Consider the following 20,444-nt stretch of genomic DNA (forward strand, 5'->3'; position numbering starts at 1 on the left):
TTAACGACCTCGATGTAACACTGTTTAACACTATCCAACTTTCCCTGCTCCCGCACTCTCTCTCCCCTCGTTACCCAAAATTAGAAAAGGAGGAGAAGCCAGCTCTGAGATCCAATATTGCCCTCTCTTTTTCTTGTGTTTCTACATATAAAGAACAGGGCATCTCTGCTTAGATCTCCATTACAATTAGGTTTCTTTGCTTAGGTACCTACCCTTTTTTGTTACTTGCCTGATACCCCGTAAGCTCATTGTTCTTCTTCCGTTTCTTGTTATTGTCTGATTTTTTTTGGGTTTTGCTTCAAGTTTCGATTCGTTGCTGGATCTGATAGAAGTTCGATTCTGGATGGAGTTGTATGTGGTCGGTTTTATATGATTTATATATAAAGATATCAATTTAATGGATCGATTGGATTTCCTCGACTTTTAGATTAATGGGATTTGTATTTCTTGATTGAATTTGGTTTCTTGATTTTAAAGTTCGATTCTTTTCCTTGGTTGAAAAGTGGGTCGACTTGATTGGTTTTTAACGTGCAAGAAGTAGTATTCTGTGGGTGGCTGTCTTTCCCGAGATCTGTGAGTTCTAGGTTTTTCATTTCCAAGTTTCATACTGTTTTTTTGGTAATTTACGTGGATCAATTGTTTTTTATTTCATGGTTGTGAATTAACTGGTTGCAATTCTAGATGGCTGGCATCATTTGAAATTATTGCTTTATTTCTCTTTCTGAATCATTTAATACCAAATTTTGGTCTATTTTATTTGACTAGGAAAACGGATCTAAATCTTGTGAGACAAGTTTGCTGCTTTTTATTGGATTTGTACATGATGATTACATCTTACGGCATACTGTGTTTTTTGCCACTGATAATGTGCTTGTGATTGTTTACCAGAATATTGAAACACGTATATTAGTCTATATGCACTCATAGTTCCACTATCTCAATAATTTCCCTTTCTATTGGCCATTGGTCAGGTTTTAAATGAGCCGAAACAGATCTATCTAACCCGTTAGCACTTTTTATTGGTAGGCAGTTTCTCATTTTCTTTGGTTTCTTGATTCTTTTGACTGAGCAACAATCTTGATATTTTATTGGTTGTAAACTTATCTCTTACAAAGAAGTTAAATTGGATAGTTCAATGTCTCATTTATGCCTCGCTTTTGGAGCTTAATTTCTCATTTATGCTTGATTGCTCTTCTATTCTCTTATTTCCTGCTCTGATATGCAGAGCCACAAGCTTCTGTTCTTTATCTCTAGAAAACTTGTTGATTGTTTATTGGTAACATTCTTGCAGATTGATCGGTCAGTCTTTTGTATTAACTGAAGAGATCTCATATCACTGTATTGATTATAGGGTGGGAAAACAAACTGGCCTACTTTTAGATCAGGAATTTCAAGCAGGTTTTAGCGGAATGAGATTGGCATTGTGATAGTGGAAGTTGTTCTCTGTTTGAAGGAATTTAGAGCTAAACAAACAATGAGGGGAAGATCTGACGGAGGCCAAAGGAAGCGTCTGATCACTTCAGTGTGTGTGGTGGCAGTCTTTCTTGCTTTTGTATATGTATTCTACGGATCTATCTTTGGCTCGTCCAGTCGGGGTGCCTCTGCTCTGGAATACGGAAGCAGATCATTGAGAAAATTAGGTTATTTGGGTGGGGATGACGAGGAGGCCAAGCAAGATGAATCTTCAACAAAATTTGGACTTGAAGATGGTGAAGGTGATATCATACTCAAAAGTTTCCCTGTAAGTTCTTTAAGGCCTTTGTACGATACACTTTCTACTTCCTCCTCTATTAGGATGATAAGAAGCTCGTATTCTCATGCCTCGGTTTTATCAACAATGTTTTAACTTGTTTGCATCACAATTGAAGGTCTGTGATGATCGGCATTCAGAACTAATTCCCTGCCTAGACAGGAATCTTATATACCAATTAAGATTGAAGCTGGACTTGTCTGTCATGGAGCACTATGAACGTCACTGCCCTCCTCCTGAAAAGCGATACAACTGCTTGATTCCTCCCCCGCCAGGGTATAAGGTGGGACACTTGAGCTCAATTATTAGAATGATGTTTAAGTTGTTATGGTGTTTACCGTACAATATCTGAGATGCATGTATTACTGTTTCCATGTCCTACAATTATACAGATTCCCATTAAGTGGCCCAAAAGCAGAGATGAAGTATGGAAAGCAAATATACCTCATACTCACCTTGCACATGAGAAATCTGACCAGAACTGGATGGTTGTAAAAGGTGAAAAGATTGTATTTCCTGGAGGAGGCACTCATTTTCACTACGGAGCTGACAAATATATTGCCTCAATTGCAAATGTAAGACTGCTGGCCCCTATCAACTCACTCTAAAGGAGGGAGGCAAACATGACTTTGTTTTCCTTGTCCTCTTTTGTTAAGTTTTTCTTTTTTTTCTTTTTTTTTTCAAGATCTCAAATCTTAAGAAGGTTGTGTCCTTTGTTCTCTCTCTTGTTTGTGGAAACCCATATCTAATTGCAAATATTTTGCTCGTAAGTAGTCATTTGTAATGACTTCACTCATATGTGGTTGCAATTGACAGATGCTCAACTTTTCACATAGTAATTTGAACGATGAAGGAAGGTTACGTACAGTTCTTGATGTTGGCTGCGGTGTTGCAAGTTTTGGAGCTTATCTCCTTTCCTCTAATATAATAGCTATGTCTTTAGCACCCAATGATGTGCATCAGAACCAAATCCAATTTGCTCTGGAAAGAGGAATTCCTGCATATCTTGGTGTTTTGGGGACCAAGAGATTGCCATACCCTAGTAGATCATTCGAACTTGCTCATTGTTCTCGTTGTAGGATTGATTGGCTTCAGAGGGATGGCATCCTTCTTCTTGAACTAGATAGGTTACTAAGACCAGGTGGCTATTTTGCCTACTCATCTCCAGAAGCATATGCACAAGATGAAGAGGATCTCAGAATATGGAGGGAGATGAGTGCCCTTGTGGAACGCATGTGTTGGAGAATAGCTGCAAAGAGGAACCAAACTGTAATTTGGCAAAAACCCTTGACAAATGATTGTTACATGGAAAGAGAACCTGGCACTCAACCTCCTCTCTGCCGCTCAGATGATGATCCAGATGCGGTCGCGGGTGTGCATATGGAAGCTTGCATCACACCATATTCTGAACGTGAGTGTCCTTGTGTTCAAAATTCCTTGTTTCTTGTTTTCTCCTTCCCTCTCAAACAAATTGTCCAACACTTTGTTTTGCACTTTATTAAATGCTCTTAATCTTTTTTCTTGATAAGATTTTATCTTTTTCAGAGGATTTTTTCACTTTTAGTCTAGTGAAAAGTGAATAAACCACTTAGCCAGAGAAGCTGAATAAAAGCTACCTAAGCTTAGAAATGAATATTGCACACTCATTACTTTAATCATGAAGTTAATCTGCATCTTAACCTTGATTAATATTGACCTTTGTTTCTTCTTTCCTTTCGGCTTGCTTATTTCTAAGGCATCATTGATATCGTCTTGTTTATCCAGACAATTGGCAGCTGGCTAAACCCTCGCACTTCTGAAAACCTAGGATGCAATCTTCTACTAAAAACTGACTGATGATAGCTAATATATACATGATTTGTATTGCTTTTAGGGGTACACATTTCAGGTTTAGATTTACTAAAACATGTAATATGAAGTTGTAGCAGCTTATGTTTTAGCATAATGATCAGATGAAGTTCTAATTTATTCACAAGAGATTAACTTTTTCCTGCAGTTTGAGATATGCAACTTTCTGCCTTGGACCCTCGTAACATGTATTCATACATGTAGTTTACCTCTCTGGTGTCAGTAATTAGTTTGGGAATTTCTCTGCTTGTTGTCTCTCATCTCCTAAGTAGATTTCTGATTTGCATGGATGCTAAAAAATTATTTGTTTAACTCATGCATGGTGATACAGTTTTGCAATTTGTTGTTTGAATGGATATGAAACTCGCTCTTGAAAGTGCATGCTGACAAGAACTACTTTCTGGTTTCTGACAGATGACCATAAAGCCAAGGGGAGTGGATTAGCGCCTTGGCCAGCTAGATCAACTGCACCTCCTCCCCGACTTGCAGATTTTGGTTATTCAAGTGACATGTTTGAAAAGGACACGGTAAATAGGATCAGCATTCTTCCATCTGTCTTCATTAACTTCCATTTACCTGTGCATATTCTGATGCACTACCCAATAAGAACATGGGCTTAATTTTTTTTTACAGGAACTTTGGCGACAAAGAGTGGATAGTTATTGGAATCTTCTGAGTCCAAAGATTCAGTCTGACACCCTGAGAAATATAATGGACATGAAAGCAAACATGGGTTCGTTTGCAGCTGCTCTGAAGGACAAAGATGTATGGGTAATGAATGTTGTCCCTGAGGATGGACCAAATACACTTAAGTTGGTATATGACAGAGGTCTGATTGGCGCTATTCACAACTGGTAAGATTCTAGTTGACTCGTTAGCATTTCTAGTTGATTTATTGCATTATGCACCTTTTATGTTTTCAGTCTGTTAATATCCTTCTTTTCTACCATTAGCCATCATATTGTATTTTCTTTTAGTAATCCCCACTTCTGCAATCCTTTGAGAATTTGCTTCTAGTATCATATGAATCACTGCCCACTGGCAGCATCTTTTTTTGGAGGATGGAGGTTTATATTTTGGTTAGTAGGTTTAGGGAGTGGAGTAGGTCCATTTTATGGGGATAACATACTCCCTGCCAAATCACTGAAGTAGCTGGTGATGGTGCTATTCCATGTAGCTTTTGTAAATTCATGTTTTCAACTCTATCAATAAAGCCTGCTTTCCTTCTATTGAATAAATGATGACTATTAGAAATCATAACCATTGGGTTGCTGGAAAATGATGAAACACGATGTGTAAGTGTTCGATACTGATTCAGAATTCTATTGACTTTTGTAGGTGTGAAGCCTTTTCAACATATCCCCGGACCTATGATTTACTCCATGCTTGGACTGTGTTTTCGGACATTGAGAGGAAAGGCTGCAGTGCTGAGGATCTGTTGCTGGAGATGGACCGTATGCTCAGGCCTAGTGGTTTCATCATCATTCGGGACAAACAAGCAGTAGTTGATTTTGTAAAGAAGTATTTAGTGGCTTTGCACTGGGACACAGTGGCAACAGATTCCAGTTCAGATTCAGATCATGGTGGGGACGATGTAGTATTCATTATCCAAAAGAAGATGTGGTTGACAAGCGAAAGCCTCAGAGATACAGAATAGGACAATTACTGCTCACCGTATCTGCAACTCCAGGGGATTAAGAAGTATATCCCAATTAGTGAATAGTGATGCAGTAAACAATTTCATTTTGTAGCGTTAAGTGATGCCTACATTATTTTTTGTTGATCTTGTATGATTTAATTCATCAGCCATAAAACCTTCTGGCAACTATAGGCTATATTCTTCAAAATCTTTTTCCTTTATTTTTGGTGTTATGCAGAGTACTTCAGCTGGTGGTTGTTAATCATACATGGAATAGTGTTGCTGAAGTGCATAGTATTGTGGCCTATAACTTCCAATGTTATTTATAAATGAAACTTGATTTGTCTTTCCTACTTTTTCATCTTGCCTTCATGTTTCTGTTTAATACATGAATGGTCCATGGTCGGCTTTTACCAGTTTGTAACAAGGTGATATTTCTGTGTTTTGAAGATGAGTCTAGGTTAAGAGGTCAAGATAAGATGAACCTTTAGCTCATGTATCATGCATGTGAAGTCACTAACAGCCATCTCTCTAAAACTCTCCTGAGGCTTCTTTTTCTCCCTTCAAATTCTCCCAGATCCTTTGCATTCAGCAGGAACAAACTCTGCGCAGCAACCAGGACTTGCATCTGGAAGATTAGCGTTCATCACCAATGAGCTCTTTGTCAGTGGAACCAGGGAATATCAGGGCAGAAGAAGTTTTTGACAGTGCACGGAAGGCCATAAAGTGAGGGCTCAGTGATCTGGGACTAAAGGGTTGGTTGGTAAAGTGAGTGCACGGAAGACTTGGTTGGTAAACGCCTTTTATCAAGATCGGTTCCGCAATATTGTGATAATGGAAATAATTTTTCATTTTTGTTATTTTAGTTTGAAATGTTCGTTCTTTGTCAATTTATGAGAGTTTCTGCTTCGTTGTTCCAATACATGATGATTATGAACATGGTGGTTTAAAATCTTGAAAGTGCTTGAAATCGTTTTTTTTTTCTTTTTTGAGATTAAAAGCATGAACAGTGTATTAATGAAACTTGAAATGTTTTTTTTAAAAACTGAGAGCAAGATCGAGTACATTATAGGAAATAGCTCTTACGTCTCAAGTTCATTGTAAACAGCATGTACATTTTCCATTTCACTCACTTGTCAATTTGTCAATAAAATAAAAAATTGCTTTCTAGCTCCCGTCTTCTGCTGTTATTCAAGTATTTACTATTTTTCCATCTTCTTATGGAATCCCGGGAAGCCTCAAGTCTCATGTGTTCTTGTTTCAGCTCTTAGAGTCTGACTTCATCTCTCAGCCTTAAAATTTCCCATCTTGCCGCTGCTCAGTTCGACGAAGAGTTCTTTCCCATTTCATTCAATACTTGATGCCTTGGTGATTAAATTTATCATATATGTGCATGCCTGTTGATTTTTTCAATAATGATGACCCTTTCTGTCTGGGGGCTTTTATGAGTGTTTCAAAAACATACCTAGGAGCCTTCACTCACTCTTAGTAATTATAATTGACATGAGCAGCACTACTAATGAAGGCATTTTCTGAAAAGACAAGCAATCTCTTCATAATTCTATTAATCCTCATCATTAAAGTTTTGGGTTTAAATCAAAGCTTCTTTAGAAGTAAAATCCGTCTTTTCTACTTTCCACTTTTTTCACTTACAAGGAGGATTTAAGATAGGACCAAACTGGTGGTATGGTAATGCTGGAAAATTACTACAAGCTCATGCCTAGACAGTCATTTGTTAGTATAGTTGATGCAAAGACAAGTAGAAAAGGCTAAGTGAATGGCATTTATAGCAATTGCTATGGTGCAAGCCAACATGGGCATGATAGTGCATGGGGCATGCCTGTGGAACCTCTTAAACCAGACACTGGAGCTGGGTTGGCTGTGTTTGTATCATGAATACGTGCAATGTTTCCCATCATCTGTTGTGGGGCAAGTGGGCATCTACTCCCAAACATATCCTACAGATTGCAATCACTTTGTCACTTCCCATTTGTCACTTTTCCTTTTATATTATAACCTATTTCCCATATTCCAAACACCCATTACCCACCATGGGGAGGACACATGACCCAAAATACACACATTCCCTTGTTATTTGATATAAATCCTTGTTTCTCTTGCTCCATTTTTTTTTCTTTTGGTTTTCTGATGAACCAAATGGTGTATATCACACACACATTTTTGAATTGGAAGAGCTTGATGTTAGAATTTGAATGGTCCATTTGGTTCATTAGAATTCTAATTCACATTTTAATTTTGTAAAGTTAGAAATTGGTATTTCTTTATGTGTATATTGAGAATCTCAATTCTACATGCGGAGATGATATATTTTTGTAAAATTACCTTTTAATTGAATTATCTTATTATTTAAATATCATTCATATTAAAAAAATTTATTAAATTATTTTTTTCTTTATTTTCTATGAACTATTTCTCAACAAACTATCATGTTGTCTATATACATAGGTAAGATTACTCCGACCCAATGACTTGATTTTTAAAAGTATATATATGCTGATTTTGGTCCCATTAATTTAGGGAGAATGGGATGACATCGATAGAAGCATACTAAAAGATTAAAAAGATGAAGATAGATTTAAGATATAAGTTTTTTTTTTAAGAATCTCTTAAAAATCATATTCAAAGTTCTCTCTTCTCCTCTAAAATAATGTGAAAAATGTATATTTAAAGGATGGAGAAGAAAGTAGCTGTTAGAGGCCTAAAATTTTGAAATTCTTAAAGATCTCTCAAGGGGCATATTTTGTTGTGATAAAACAATGCATTTATTAGATTATGCAACTCTATTCTTAAGAAATATTCAATTACCTTAGGTCCTTTAATTTGAACATATCTCTTAAAAATGACTTTGTATCTGCAATGCCTTGTAGATTGTTTCTTGCTATGATGATATCATCTGTATAAGTAAGAAAGATATTGAATTTATCATTTTGGAACCCAAAAACAAGGAATTGCCAGTCTTTGATTACTTCAAGTAACTTATTTTAAGGGCAATCGAGAGCTTAATAAACAACTGGCGAAACACTTATTTAAAACCATATAATGATTCGTGAAGCTTGCAAACTCATGTCTCTCCCTTTCATCTAAAACAAAAAGGTAAAGACATGTAGACATCCTCATCAATATCTCCATCCAAGAAAGAATTATTGACATCTAGTTGACAAAACTATTAATATAGGATGAAAACCACAACAAATAGGAGGTAAATTGTTAAAGTCTTTCAATTGGAGCAAATGTCTCACTATAGTCTAACCCTTCAATTTGGTTGTATTCTTTGGCTACCAACCTATCCTTATAAGTTTGATATCATTATTAAGTTTAAACTTGATCTTATATCTCAATTAGCATCTAATTGGTTGTTCCTTAAAAAAAGTGTCTAAAGAGACCATGTTTCATTAGTCTTGAGTGTTACAAGTTATTATGGGATAATGAGACACCATTTGAGATCATGAAATGATTGTTCAAAAGATGTTACCTCTTTTTTGGCTGAAAGAGAAATGGTGAAAGTATAATATTTAGGGTGATAACTTCTAAGAAAGTACATTGAACAAGGGATAGGTAATACTTATTACCTTAACCATTGTCGAGTTAGATGATAAATTATTCCTTGAAAGAAGAGAAATGCCAACATGATACTCACGATGATAATTAAGTTTTTTTGTATATACCAAAATAGTGAAGAAGAAATTAATGGTTCTTGAGATGTGGTCAGAAAGTATTGATATGTGAAATGGATGGTTGGTGAAATATTATTTTATGGGAGTGGATATATGAGGTAGCTTCAGTGATAAAATTTGGAGAAAAACTTCTTGAAATAAAGGTTCTTATTAACATAGTTTATCATTTGAGTGTGAAGAAAAAGATGTATTAGGGATTCATCATCATACGTTGTTAGTTTTGATTGTGAGGAAAAACATGAGAAAAATGGACAACGAAAGATAATAAGGGAAAAACATTCTCATTGAACAAAACATCATGCGAGACAAAAGTTCTACTAGTTGAAATATCATAAAGCTAATATCCCTTTCGACCATGCCTCATAAGAGACATTTTTGGGCTCTTACATCAAAATTTGAAGGACAATAATGTTGTGTTGAGGCAAAAGATAAAAATTCAAAAACTCAAAAATTATATATGAGTTGTTTGTGAGAGAACATCTCAAAGGTATTTTTCTTTTAAGAAGAGGTATAGATGTTTGGTTGACAAGATGTATAGTAGATAAAATGACATTTTCTTGAACAATATTGGGAAAATTAACTTAAAATAGCAAAGGCTTGAGCACATTGAAGGGGTGCAATGTTTACTCTTAATATACTCTATTTTCTTATGGAGTAGAAATATCAATAATTTGATGGTGGACAGATCAAGTACATGGAAAACTTTGCCGTAAATGTTGCCTCATACCAGACGGAGTATCGAGAATTGGTATTTTGGCACTCATACTGGACATGGTATCGAGAATTGGTAATAAATGATTTTATTTATGATAAATAAATTTACTTAAATTAATAGCTCCATTAATTATTATTTTTTTATTTTTACCAACATTCATTTCTGTATCAGTGAGTAGTGTGATATTCTTATTGGGTTAGTGTAACTCACTCTTTTATTAACTATTTCATATCAAGAGAACTAACATCCAGATCCCGATCCACAAGAGGGTTGCAAATAGGATGCTCAGTTGTTTATTTTTCATTTATTTCTTTGATTTTTCATTTATTCTTTTAGATGGGTCAGTCCCGTTGTCCTATTAGGTATTCTAAGTTATTGTATAAAGAATGTAAACCTTAAATTTATTATTTCGTTTTCGCATTCAATTTATAATTTATTTTTTTTAAGTTCCAGGTTGTTACAATTATCATTATGAATGACTTTTGACTTTCAAAGAAAAAAAAATTTAAGTTTCAACAAAAGTGAAGAATGAGGTTATGTATTTAGAGGCATTGATTTTTAATGCATTAGATAAACTTATGTACATTGCTTGTAATCAGCCATAACAGTCCCATTGAGTTAATTCAAAAGGTGTACAAGTATGAATAGAACTTCATAAAAAATTTTAAACTGAGTTTATTTGGCTAATGGGCAAATGAAACCATTAAACTCTAATATATAGTAAGTTGCACTATGTGATTAAAACTTTTACTGAAAACTTGAAAGTTTGGACTTACATATAATATTTATTTGATGTCATTGTTTGGCATTTATATATATTATAACAAAATGATTAATTATGATCCATAATTTAAAATTTTAAGTTGGAAGAAAATAATGCGATTTATTATTTTATTAGTTATTTTAGAAATATATATATTTTTTATACAATGGGTATACATTAATTTAATATTACATTTTTATTAGTTATCAAAATAAAAAATGTGACATGAAATCAATATATCTCAATTATACAAAATAATTTTTTGAAGGTTGTCAGTTGGGTATTTAATGTATATTGTTTTTTTTATAATATATATATATATATATATATACATATATAATTTATCCTTCTTTATTGAGAATTGATCCACAGTTCAACATCCAAACCAAAACCAAAATGCCTTAGACCGTAAAAAATGGTCCCCCCAGTGCACACTGCTTCAAAGGGAACCAACCCCACATTACTCAAGTTGCCAACCCTGCTTTTTTCCACTCATATACTCGCCAAGATTTAATGTGAAAATATCCTCAAATTAAATATAAAATAATAATCATTTACACTCCGCATATCACGTTATTAATGTTTTCCTTTTTTTTTATTTTTAAAATTGGTATTCCTTATCTAATCATTTATATACATATATATATATATATATGCATCTTTGATTTTGAATATTGACTATATTAAGTGTCCCATTCTCTTTTTTCTTTTATGAAAATAGGAGTTCGTAAATTATGAGTATATTGTATGTTTTATTAGGAAAAATGTATTTTTTAAAGGATTATATTATTAATAATGTTTATGTACTATATAATTAATAAAATATATAATTTTTTTATAAAATATATTAATTATTTTTTATTTGTATTAACATTGTCGTTTCTGTTAAAAAAAACTGTTTCTTTTTTTTTCACAATGGTAAATTGTAGTTAAACTTGTTATCTGGATATGTATACCAGTGGATTGAATTCTAGCCGGGAGGGAGAGGATCAACGGAGAGGAGCTGTAGAAGGGGAAGGACTTGTAGAGAGTCAGTAGAGGAATGAATAGGGAGGGGAAGAACGGATAGGCAAAAGTGTGGTGAAACAGTACAGGAGGTACGAATGGGAGTACGAAAGAGGAAACTGGATAATTCTAAACTTCGGTGTATATACATATATATATATGTATCTGAGTGTCAACAGAGGGAGAAGAAGTCTGATTAACGTAGGAATTGGGGTAGGAAATATGGAAACGTGCAAGTGAATACTTGTTGCCAAAGAGAGAGGATATTGGGAGGCCTCTGAGGTTAGGATGTGGATTAGTGCAGAGGATTGTGAATGTAGGAGTGGTTAAGATGGACCATTAGGAGAGATGAGAGAGAGAGAGAGAGAGATACCAATGAGAGGGAGAAGTTCGAAAGTAGTACGTGAGGGAGGTGAAATAAAGCGATATCAATGGAAAGGGAGTGGTCTGAGACTGGTCTTTGCGAGAGATGAGAGAGAGAGAGATACCAATGAGAGGGAGAAGTTCGAAAGTAGTACGTGAGGGAGGTGAAATAAAGCGATATCAGTGGAAAGGGAGTGGTCTGAGACTGGTCTTTGCGAGAGATGAGAGAGAGAGAGATACCAGTGAGATAGAGTAGTCCGAGAGGGACTCTTGAGGGAGATAAGAATGAGAGTTACACCGTGACAGGAAGGGTGTGTGTGTACAGTCCGAGAGGGATAATTAAGGGAGTTAAGATAGAGGGATATTAGTGAGAGGAAGTATGTGTGTGTATGTTATAGGATAGGGTTGATGAGTATGCGTAAGAATTCGATTGATTGTACATGCATGTGGATATTAATATGAGCTAGCTTGTGTGCTTGTTGAATATGAATGCTTGTATGAGCTGCTCTCCATGTTTGTTGAATATGTATGCATGTATGGTGTTTGACTGTGATTGTGGAAATTATATAACTCCACTGATGGTCTGTTTGGGTGGATAAATATGTTGATGTTGGCTATTGGTGGTTGTTTGGTACTAGAGATAAATGGGGTCGCCGATGTTGGTGACGGTTAAGGGGTTGCTAATAGGATAATGGTGTGAGTGTGTGGCCAATTTAAGGTCGAGGATTGACGAAAATTGGGGGCGAGTTGAGTCACCAATATTAGTGATGGAAGGAAACGGTAACGGTGTGAGTGGGTGGCTAGTTGGGGGTCGAGTGGTGAGGAAAAAGGGTCGTTGATATTGGTGACGGCTGGGGGGTTTTATCTGGGATAACAGTGTGGGTGAGTGGCCAAGTCAGGGTCAAGGGGACAGGTACGTTGGAAATGTTGAGGTGGTTTAATGTGGTGACTCCACATGGGAGAGTTGATAATTTTTCATCGAGGAGATAAGGTAATTATGGTAGGGGTAGGGGAGTAAGAGGAGGAGAGTGTGAGTAGAAAAGATAGTGTGACTAATAGAAGGGGGAAACTAGGAGATTAGAAATTTAACTGGATTTTCATGCTATGTTTATGATTTAAATTTACTTTACTGAGTTTGTGTATACTCATTATCTATCACTTACAGATGAAGTAGTACCGAAAACTGGACCAGAACTGCGTGCTTCTAAATTTAGCCGGTAGAGGAGACGGAGCAAGGAGTATGATTAGTGAAACTGAGTAATTATATAACTAGTAGCAAGTAACTCATATTGAAATGAGAAATTGTGAATTCATAAGCTACTGTAAAGATAGATATACAATGGAGAAACTTTAAAAATTTGAATGATTTGATTTGAACATTTTATGTGTATGATCAAATTTATTTGTGGGATAATATATGTTGTGTTATGTATGCTAACAGGGTTGTGGTAATGCTGCTGAAGTAAAAAAAATCGAAGTATTACAGTTGGTATCAGAGCAAATAAGGAGAAATACTAATGTGTGTTGCTATCTTGCAGGTAGACGAAAAAAAATGACGAAGAACGGTTGAGGCCGACCCCGTTGGGAATTCGCCTGGGTGCACAGGACCCACTGGAAGCCCCACAACGAGCACTTGCATTCCACCAGGTGCCCCTCTCTGTGTTTCAAGGGCCGCCCCCGTACCAAGCAGTGCCTCCCCCCTCACAACCAAGACCCTCTTTCATTCCATCGGCACAACATGTAGGACAAACAGGGGCATATCAAGAGGACTTTAACCGTCTATGCAGAGTGGTTGAGAGCCTAGCAACGATGATTCGAGAGAGAGAGAACTACGGTTTGAGATAACATTTGTTCCACAACAGGGGGTTCATAAAGGTGGAGTGGATACAAGCAACATCGAAAAATACCGAAGACTTAATCCCCCGGCCTTCAATGGAGGCTCGGATCCATTGGTAGTAGAAGACTAGATAAAAGAAACGGAAAAATTATTTGAAGTGATAATAGTGACAACTGAACAAAATGTACAACTAGCCACATTCATGTTAAGAGGATCAGTAGAACATTGGTGGAAATTGAAAAAAAGAGCTTTGATTTCCCTAATCACTTGGGAGGTATTCCTGGAAGCTTTCAATGCATAATATTTTTCAGATTTTCTCAGACAACGAAAAGAAATTGAATTCACAGAACTTAGGCAGGGGAGATTATCAGTAGTCGAATATGTTGAGAGGTTCATAGACTTGAGTCGGTTTGCGCCCAAAGTTATGATGAATAAATCGAAGAAAGCTAGGAGGTTTGAGAAGGGATTGAGGCTAGAGTTATATCACCAAATAGCTATATTTGCGTTACCTATTTATCAGATTGTATTGGAGAATGCGCAATTAGTAGAGATACTGTATAAAGAACATCTTGAGAATGATAAAGGATTTTTCAGTTATAGACGACCAACACCCCCATCTGGCCAAATCGAAAAGAAACAGAGAACAGTACAAGATCTAACTCCAAGTCACCAGATACCTTCGAATAATACAAGCTGTGTGCGATGTGGTAAGAACTATGGAGATCACCTATACATTTGTGGCAGTCAGGGCTGCTACCGATGGTTCAGGGACGGGTATTTGCCATAACAGCCCCGGAGGTAGTTACGACTCCAGAAGTAATATAAGGTACACTTTATATTTCAAATGTTCCTGCTATAGTATTAGTTGACCCTGGGGCCACACATTCATTTATATCACCTATGTTTACATCTAAAATAGGAGCTAAACCAATGGTATTAGATCGTGTACTTGTGGTATCCACGCCAACTAGTGGCGCTTTCCGTACTGATGTAATGTTTAATTTGTGTGGAATAGAAATAGAGGGGAGGAGACTAAAGGTAGATTTAATTTTACTAGAACTCAAAGACTTTGATGTAATACTAAGAATGGATTAGTTTGCCGTACAGTATGCTTATATAGACTGTTTCCATAAGAGAGTGGTATTTAGAATCCTTAACGAAGAGTCTTTTGCTATATGGGGAAGATAATAAATAAATAAATTTTTTACTTTAAGGTATTGTACAGAGTAGTCTTGAATTGATAAATGTATGAGTTAAAAATCTTGTATGTGCTTTTGATAGGGCACGAGAATAAGAGACTCACCCTCTAAGAGATACCGATAGTGAGAGATTTTTTAGATGTATTCCCTGATGACCTTCCAGGATTACTACTAAATAGAGATGTCGAGTTCACCATAGAACTACAGCTCGGCGCACAACCAATTTCTAAAGTCCCATGTCGGATGGCGAGATCAGAATTACTAGAGCTAAGTAGGTAGTTACAGGAGTTATTGGATAAGAAATTCATCCGACCGAGTGTATCACCATAGGGGCCCCCAATGTTATTTGTTAAGAAAAAAGATGGAACTATGAGAATGTGTATTAATTACCGAGATCTAAACCAAGTAACGATAAAAAATAAATATCCTCTTCCAAGGATAGACGATTTTTTTGATTAATTGCAGGGAGCACATGTATTTTCAAAAATAGATCTACGTTTTGGGTATCATTAGTTGAGGATTAGGGCAGAAGACATTACAAAGACGGTGTTCCGTATAAGGTATGGACATTATGAATTTATTATGATGCCCTTTGGACTAACGAATGCATCGATAGTGTTCATGAATTTGATGAATCGAGTGTTCAGACCCCTTTTGGACCGTTATACAATTGTCTTCATAGACGATATATTGATATATTTGAGGGATTTTGTGGAACATGCTGAGCATCTGGTAGCAGTCCTAGGGATACTTCGAAGAGCCAAGTTGTATGCAAAATTCAGTAAATTTGAGTTATGGCTAGATCAAATAGCATTTTTAGGTCACATTGTGTCGAGAAAGGGGGTATCTATAAACCCAGCAAAGTTAGAGGCAGTGGTAAAGTGGGAAAGGCCGAATATTATATCATAAATCAGAAGCTTTTCGGGGCTAGCTGGGTATTATCACTGGTTTGTCCAAGGGTTTTCGAGTATTGCGGTACCCCTTACTATATTGACCAAAAAGAATGTGAAGTTCGAGTGGGATGATAAATGTGAAAGCAATTTCCAAGAACTTAAATGCAGACTTACTACTACCCTGATATTGGTCATTCCGTCGGGTGAAGGAGGTTATGCGGTGTATAGTGATGTATCTCGTTTCGGACTGGGTTGTGTGTTAATGCAGCAAGGGAGAGTAATAGTTTATGGGTCTCGACAATTAAAGATACATGAAAAGAACTATCTGACACATAACTTAGAACTAGTTGCAGTAATCTATACCCTAAAATTGTGGCGACACTACTTATATGGGGAGACTTTTGAAATTTATACAGATCACAAGAGTTTGCAATATATGTTCACTCAGCGGGAGTTAAATATGCGATAGAAGAGATGGATAGACTTGTTGAAAGATTTTGATTGTAGGATTAGTATCATCCTGGACGAGGAAATATTATGGCAGATGCCCTCAGTCGGAAGAGTACTGGGGTGTTCGCCTATTTGATGGTGTTTGAGTGAAATTCACATAAAGTCATGCAACAGTTACAAATTCGAGAAGGAAGTAGTGGAAAATGTACAACTAGTTTAAGGGCTCAACCTACCTTAGTCTAGAAAATTAGGGAGGGACAGATGGTAGATACCGAGATACAAACAATCCGGAAGGGAGTAGAGCCAGGGACAACGAAAGAATTTAGTGTACAGAGTGATGGGTTACTCAAATTTCAAACCAAAATGTGTGTTCCCAATGATAGTGCAATATGGAAAGATGTACAAGGACTTGCAAAAAAGTTTTTGTTGGAGGGGTATGAAAAGAGATATGGCTAAATATGTATAGAGGTGCTTGATATGTCAACAGGTGAAAGTGGAACATCATAGGCCTAGGGGTTTGTTGCAACCTTTGCCAATAGCCGAGTGGAAGTGGGAGCATGTCTCCATGGATTTTGTGACCGGGTTGCCAAGGAATCACAAGAAACATGATAATATATGGGTGGTAATCGACAATTTAACTAAAATTTCCCATTTTTTTAGCAATGAGGGTGACAGATTCGGTGGATCAGTTGGCTAGGTTATATATCAAGGAGGTGGTAAGATTACATGATATTTCCGTATCGATTGTTTCAAATCAGGATCCCCAGTTCACCTCTAGATTTTGGAGAAGTTTACAACAGGCATTGGGTACCAAGTTGAGTTTTAGTACAACTTTTCATCCACAAACAGATGGGCAAACGGAGAGAACTATACAAGTATTGGAGGACATATTGCAGGCATGTGTTATTGACATAGGGGGAGATTAGGAGGATATGCTATCTTTGATGGAGTTCGCTTATAATAACAGTCATCATACTAGCATTGAGATGACTCCTTATAAGACTCTTTACGGTAGGCCTTGCAGGTCACCAGTATGTTGGGAGGACGTTGGAGAGAAACAGTTGATAGGGGCCAGAACTAGTGAAAGAAACTACGGTTAAGGTGTCAGTAATACAGAGGAATTTACAAGCTGCCTAAAATAGACAAAAGGGATGCAGACAATCGCATGAGGGATTTAAACTTTGAAGTAAGGGATTGTGTGTTTTTGAAGGTGTCCCCAATGAAGGGTTTGTCAAGGTTTGGAAAGAAATGAAAGTTAAGTTCATGCTTCATAGGGCCTTTTGAGATTCTCAAGAATGTGGGTATGGTTGCATACCGGATAGCACTTCCTCCGTAGTATAAGGGGGTTCACGATGTATTTCAGATTTCTATGCTACGGAAATATCACCCTGATCCAAAACATATTATACAATACGAATCGTAGCCATTGGAGAAAGATTTGACCTACGAAGAGGAACCGATTTGGGTCCTCGAGCGACAAGAAAGGAAATTGAGAAGTAGGATAATACCTATGGTGAAGATACAATGGCAACATCACGCAAATGAGGAAGTAATGTGGGATCGGAAGGACGAGATGCGAAGTAACTATTCGCAACTCTTTGAGGTAATATGATGAAATTTAACAGACCAAATTTCTTTTAAAGGGGAGAATAATGTAATAACTGGGTTTTTCGATTGTAAAAAAAATAAATAATAATAATAATAATAATGATATATATATATATATATATGTATGGAAGAGGGAGAGGGGTTAGAAGGAACGGTGCAGATTGTGCGATGGAATGGACAGATATGATTGGTGTAGATTGTGAGATGGAATGGACGACTAGGATGATTAGTATATGGGGTATAAATAGGATGAAGAAAAGAAAAAAAAAAGGAAAAGAAGAAAAAAGGGAGAAAAAGAAGGTAAAAGATGAGACTGGTTATAGAAGATGAGAGAGAGAGAGAAGCCGGAGAAGGAAGGGACAAGAAGAGAGGAAATGAGGAGTCGGCCCAGGATGGGAAAGAGAGCTGGAGAAGGAAGGGACGATTAAGGCAACTGAGTGAACTGCAGTGATGCGGAAGACGATGGAGACAAGAGGTATTGTGAATTTGAATTTCAAACATGAAAATGGTAAATTGTAGTTAAACTTGTTATCTAAAGATGTATACCGGTGGATTAAATTCTAGCCGAGAGGGAAAGGATCAACAGAGAGGAGCTGTAGAAAGGGAAGGACTTGTAGAGAGTCGGTAGATGAGTGAATAGGGAGGGGAAGAACAGATAGGTGAAAGTGTGGCAAAATAGTACAAGAGGTACGAATGAGAGTACGAAAGAGGAAACTGGATAGCTCTAAACTTCGGTGTATATGTATGTATATATAAATATATGTATCCGAGTGTTAACAGAGGGAGAAGAAGTTCGATTAACGTCGAAATTGGGGTAGGAAATGTGGAAACATGCAGGTGAATACTTGTTGCCAAAAGGAGAGGATATTGGGAGGCCTATGAGGTTAGGTTGTGGATTAATACAGGGGATTGTGAATGTAGGAGCGGTTGAGAGGGACCATTAGGAGAGGTGAGAGAAAGAGAGATACCAGTGAGAGGGAGAAGTCCGAAAGTAGTACGTGAAGGAGGTGAAATAAAGCGATATCAGTGGAAAGGGAGTGGTCTGAGAGTGGTCTTTGCGAGAGATGAGAGAGATACCAGTGAGAGGGAGTAGTCCGAGAGGGAGTCTTGAGGGAGATAAGAATGAGAGTTACATTGTGACAGGAAGGGTGTGTGTGTACAGTCTGAGAGGGATAATTGAGGGAGTTAAGATAGAGGGATATCAGTGAGAGGAAGTGTGTCTGTGTGTGTATGTTATAGGATAGGGTTGATGAGTACGCGTAAGAATTCGGTTGATTGTACATGCGTGTGGATATTAATATAAGGTAGTTTGTGTGCTTGTTGAATATGAATGTCTGTATGAGCTGCTCTCTATGTTTGTTGAATTTGTATGCATGTATGATGTTTGACTATGATTGTGGAAATTGTATAATGCCACTGATGGTCTGTTTGGGTGGATAAATATGCTAATGTTGGCTATTAGTGGTTGTTTGATACCGGAGATGAGTGGGGTCGCCGATGTTGGTGACGGTTAAGGGGTTGCCAGTCGTGTAACACCCAAAAAAAAAATTTCTTTTATTATTTTATTTTTAATTTAATTTAATTTAGAATTTTGTTAATCTTATTTTATTTTAATAATTAATTTATAAGGTTTTAATTTAATTTAATAGAAATAATAATAATAAAATGGGGTAAAATTATTTTTAGGATTTAATTGAAATTGATTTTGGAAAAAAGATGTGAAAATTTAGATTTTAGGGGTATTTTTGAAAAGAAAATCAAAAACTGGGGGTCAAAATATAATTTAGAAAAATAGCACCATGTCAGCAGCCCCGGCCAACCAGGACACGGTGGATGGAAGGGACACTGACGCGAGAAGCCACACGGGACGGAGACACATCTGCGATCTCCGTACGCGTGATCGGACGGCCCAGATCCGTTCTCGCGCGCATGGACGACCTAGATCTCACGCGTGCAAATGGTCCAGATTTGATCACGCACGGACGGTCCAGATCGCATCGCGATGGACGGTCCAGATTTGACAGCCTCTCATATCGGACAGGGTATGAAGACTTTATGTGTTTTGGCGCCCATACCGGACGGGGTATGGGGACGGCCCGTTTTACCTTCATACCGGACGGGGTATTGAGGTTTATGGTTTTGGCGCCCATACCGGACGGAGTATGGGGACGGCCCTGAAATAAAGTTATTAATGTGAATGGTTCACGTGTAGCGGGGACCCCCTATGGATCCCCATAGATACTAATAGGTTGATAAAAGAGGAAATTTGTTGTCTGATGATTGAAATACAAAAGTATGACATATATTATGATACAGATTATGTATGAATTCATGATATTTATGATGTTCTTGTTTCTTATAAAATTTTTTCATGAATCTCACTGAGGTAAGTGGATAGTAAAGGTTTTTATTATTGATAAATGAGTTTGTTATAAATTATGCTCAATTGGTCGTTTTTGTTTTCTACCAACCTTCACTTCTATGACAGTGAGATAGTGTGATGTCTTTACTGGGCTAGTGTAGCTCATTCCTTACTTAACTATTTCAAATTAGGAGGACTTGGTTCCCGAGCCTGTTCTGCAGGAAGACGGCGAGTAGAAGCATAAGAATTTATTAGTTTTTCTTATAGTATTCATTCATAGTATTTCCTTTAGTTAGTTTATTCTTTAATACGTTTAA

General features: G+C 36.8%; 2 protein-coding genes across 4 annotated transcripts; both read left to right on the forward strand.

The window, feature by feature from the left end:
* LOC110819478 (putative methyltransferase PMT3) lies at nucleotides 1–5,590 on the forward strand. 3 transcript variants are annotated; one of them, XM_022048703.2, is made up of 8 exons: nucleotides 1–239; nucleotides 1,292–1,741; nucleotides 1,869–2,033; nucleotides 2,143–2,325; nucleotides 2,567–3,161; nucleotides 4,013–4,125; nucleotides 4,232–4,452; nucleotides 4,937–5,590. In XM_022048703.2, exons 2-8 carry the CDS (start codon nucleotides 1,475–1,477, stop codon nucleotides 5,253–5,255), a joined length of 1,863 nt encoding a protein of 620 aa, XP_021904395.1. In that variant the 5' UTR covers nucleotides 1–239; nucleotides 1,292–1,474; the 3' UTR covers nucleotides 5,256–5,590. The 3 variants fall into 3 exon arrangements, with proteins under 3 accessions (XP_021904395.1, XP_021904387.1, XP_088071371.1); XM_022048695.2 differs by having other exon boundaries at nucleotides 1–204; XM_088215245.1 differs by lacking the exon at nucleotides 1–239 and adding an exon at nucleotides 278–573.
* A 39-nt stretch (nucleotides 5,591–5,629) lies between these two features.
* On the forward strand, nucleotides 5,630–17,083 carry LOC148266631 (uncharacterized). The gene is made up of 8 exons (XM_088214691.1): nucleotides 5,630–5,705; nucleotides 5,815–5,934; nucleotides 13,927–14,322; nucleotides 14,475–14,653; nucleotides 15,328–15,595; nucleotides 15,773–15,984; nucleotides 16,645–16,779; nucleotides 16,916–17,083. The coding sequence occupies exons 1-8, from the start codon at nucleotides 5,630–5,632 to the stop codon at nucleotides 17,081–17,083; spliced, it is 1,554 nt and encodes a 517-aa protein (XP_088070817.1).
* Nucleotides 17,084–20,444: the final 3,361 nt, after the last annotated feature.

The sequence above is a fragment of the Carica papaya genome, chromosome 3, assembly GCF_054855325.1.
Source record: "Carica papaya isolate Zhongbai chromosome 3, ASM5485532v1, whole genome shotgun sequence".
NCBI lineage: Eukaryota > Viridiplantae > Streptophyta > Magnoliopsida > Brassicales > Caricaceae > Carica > Carica papaya.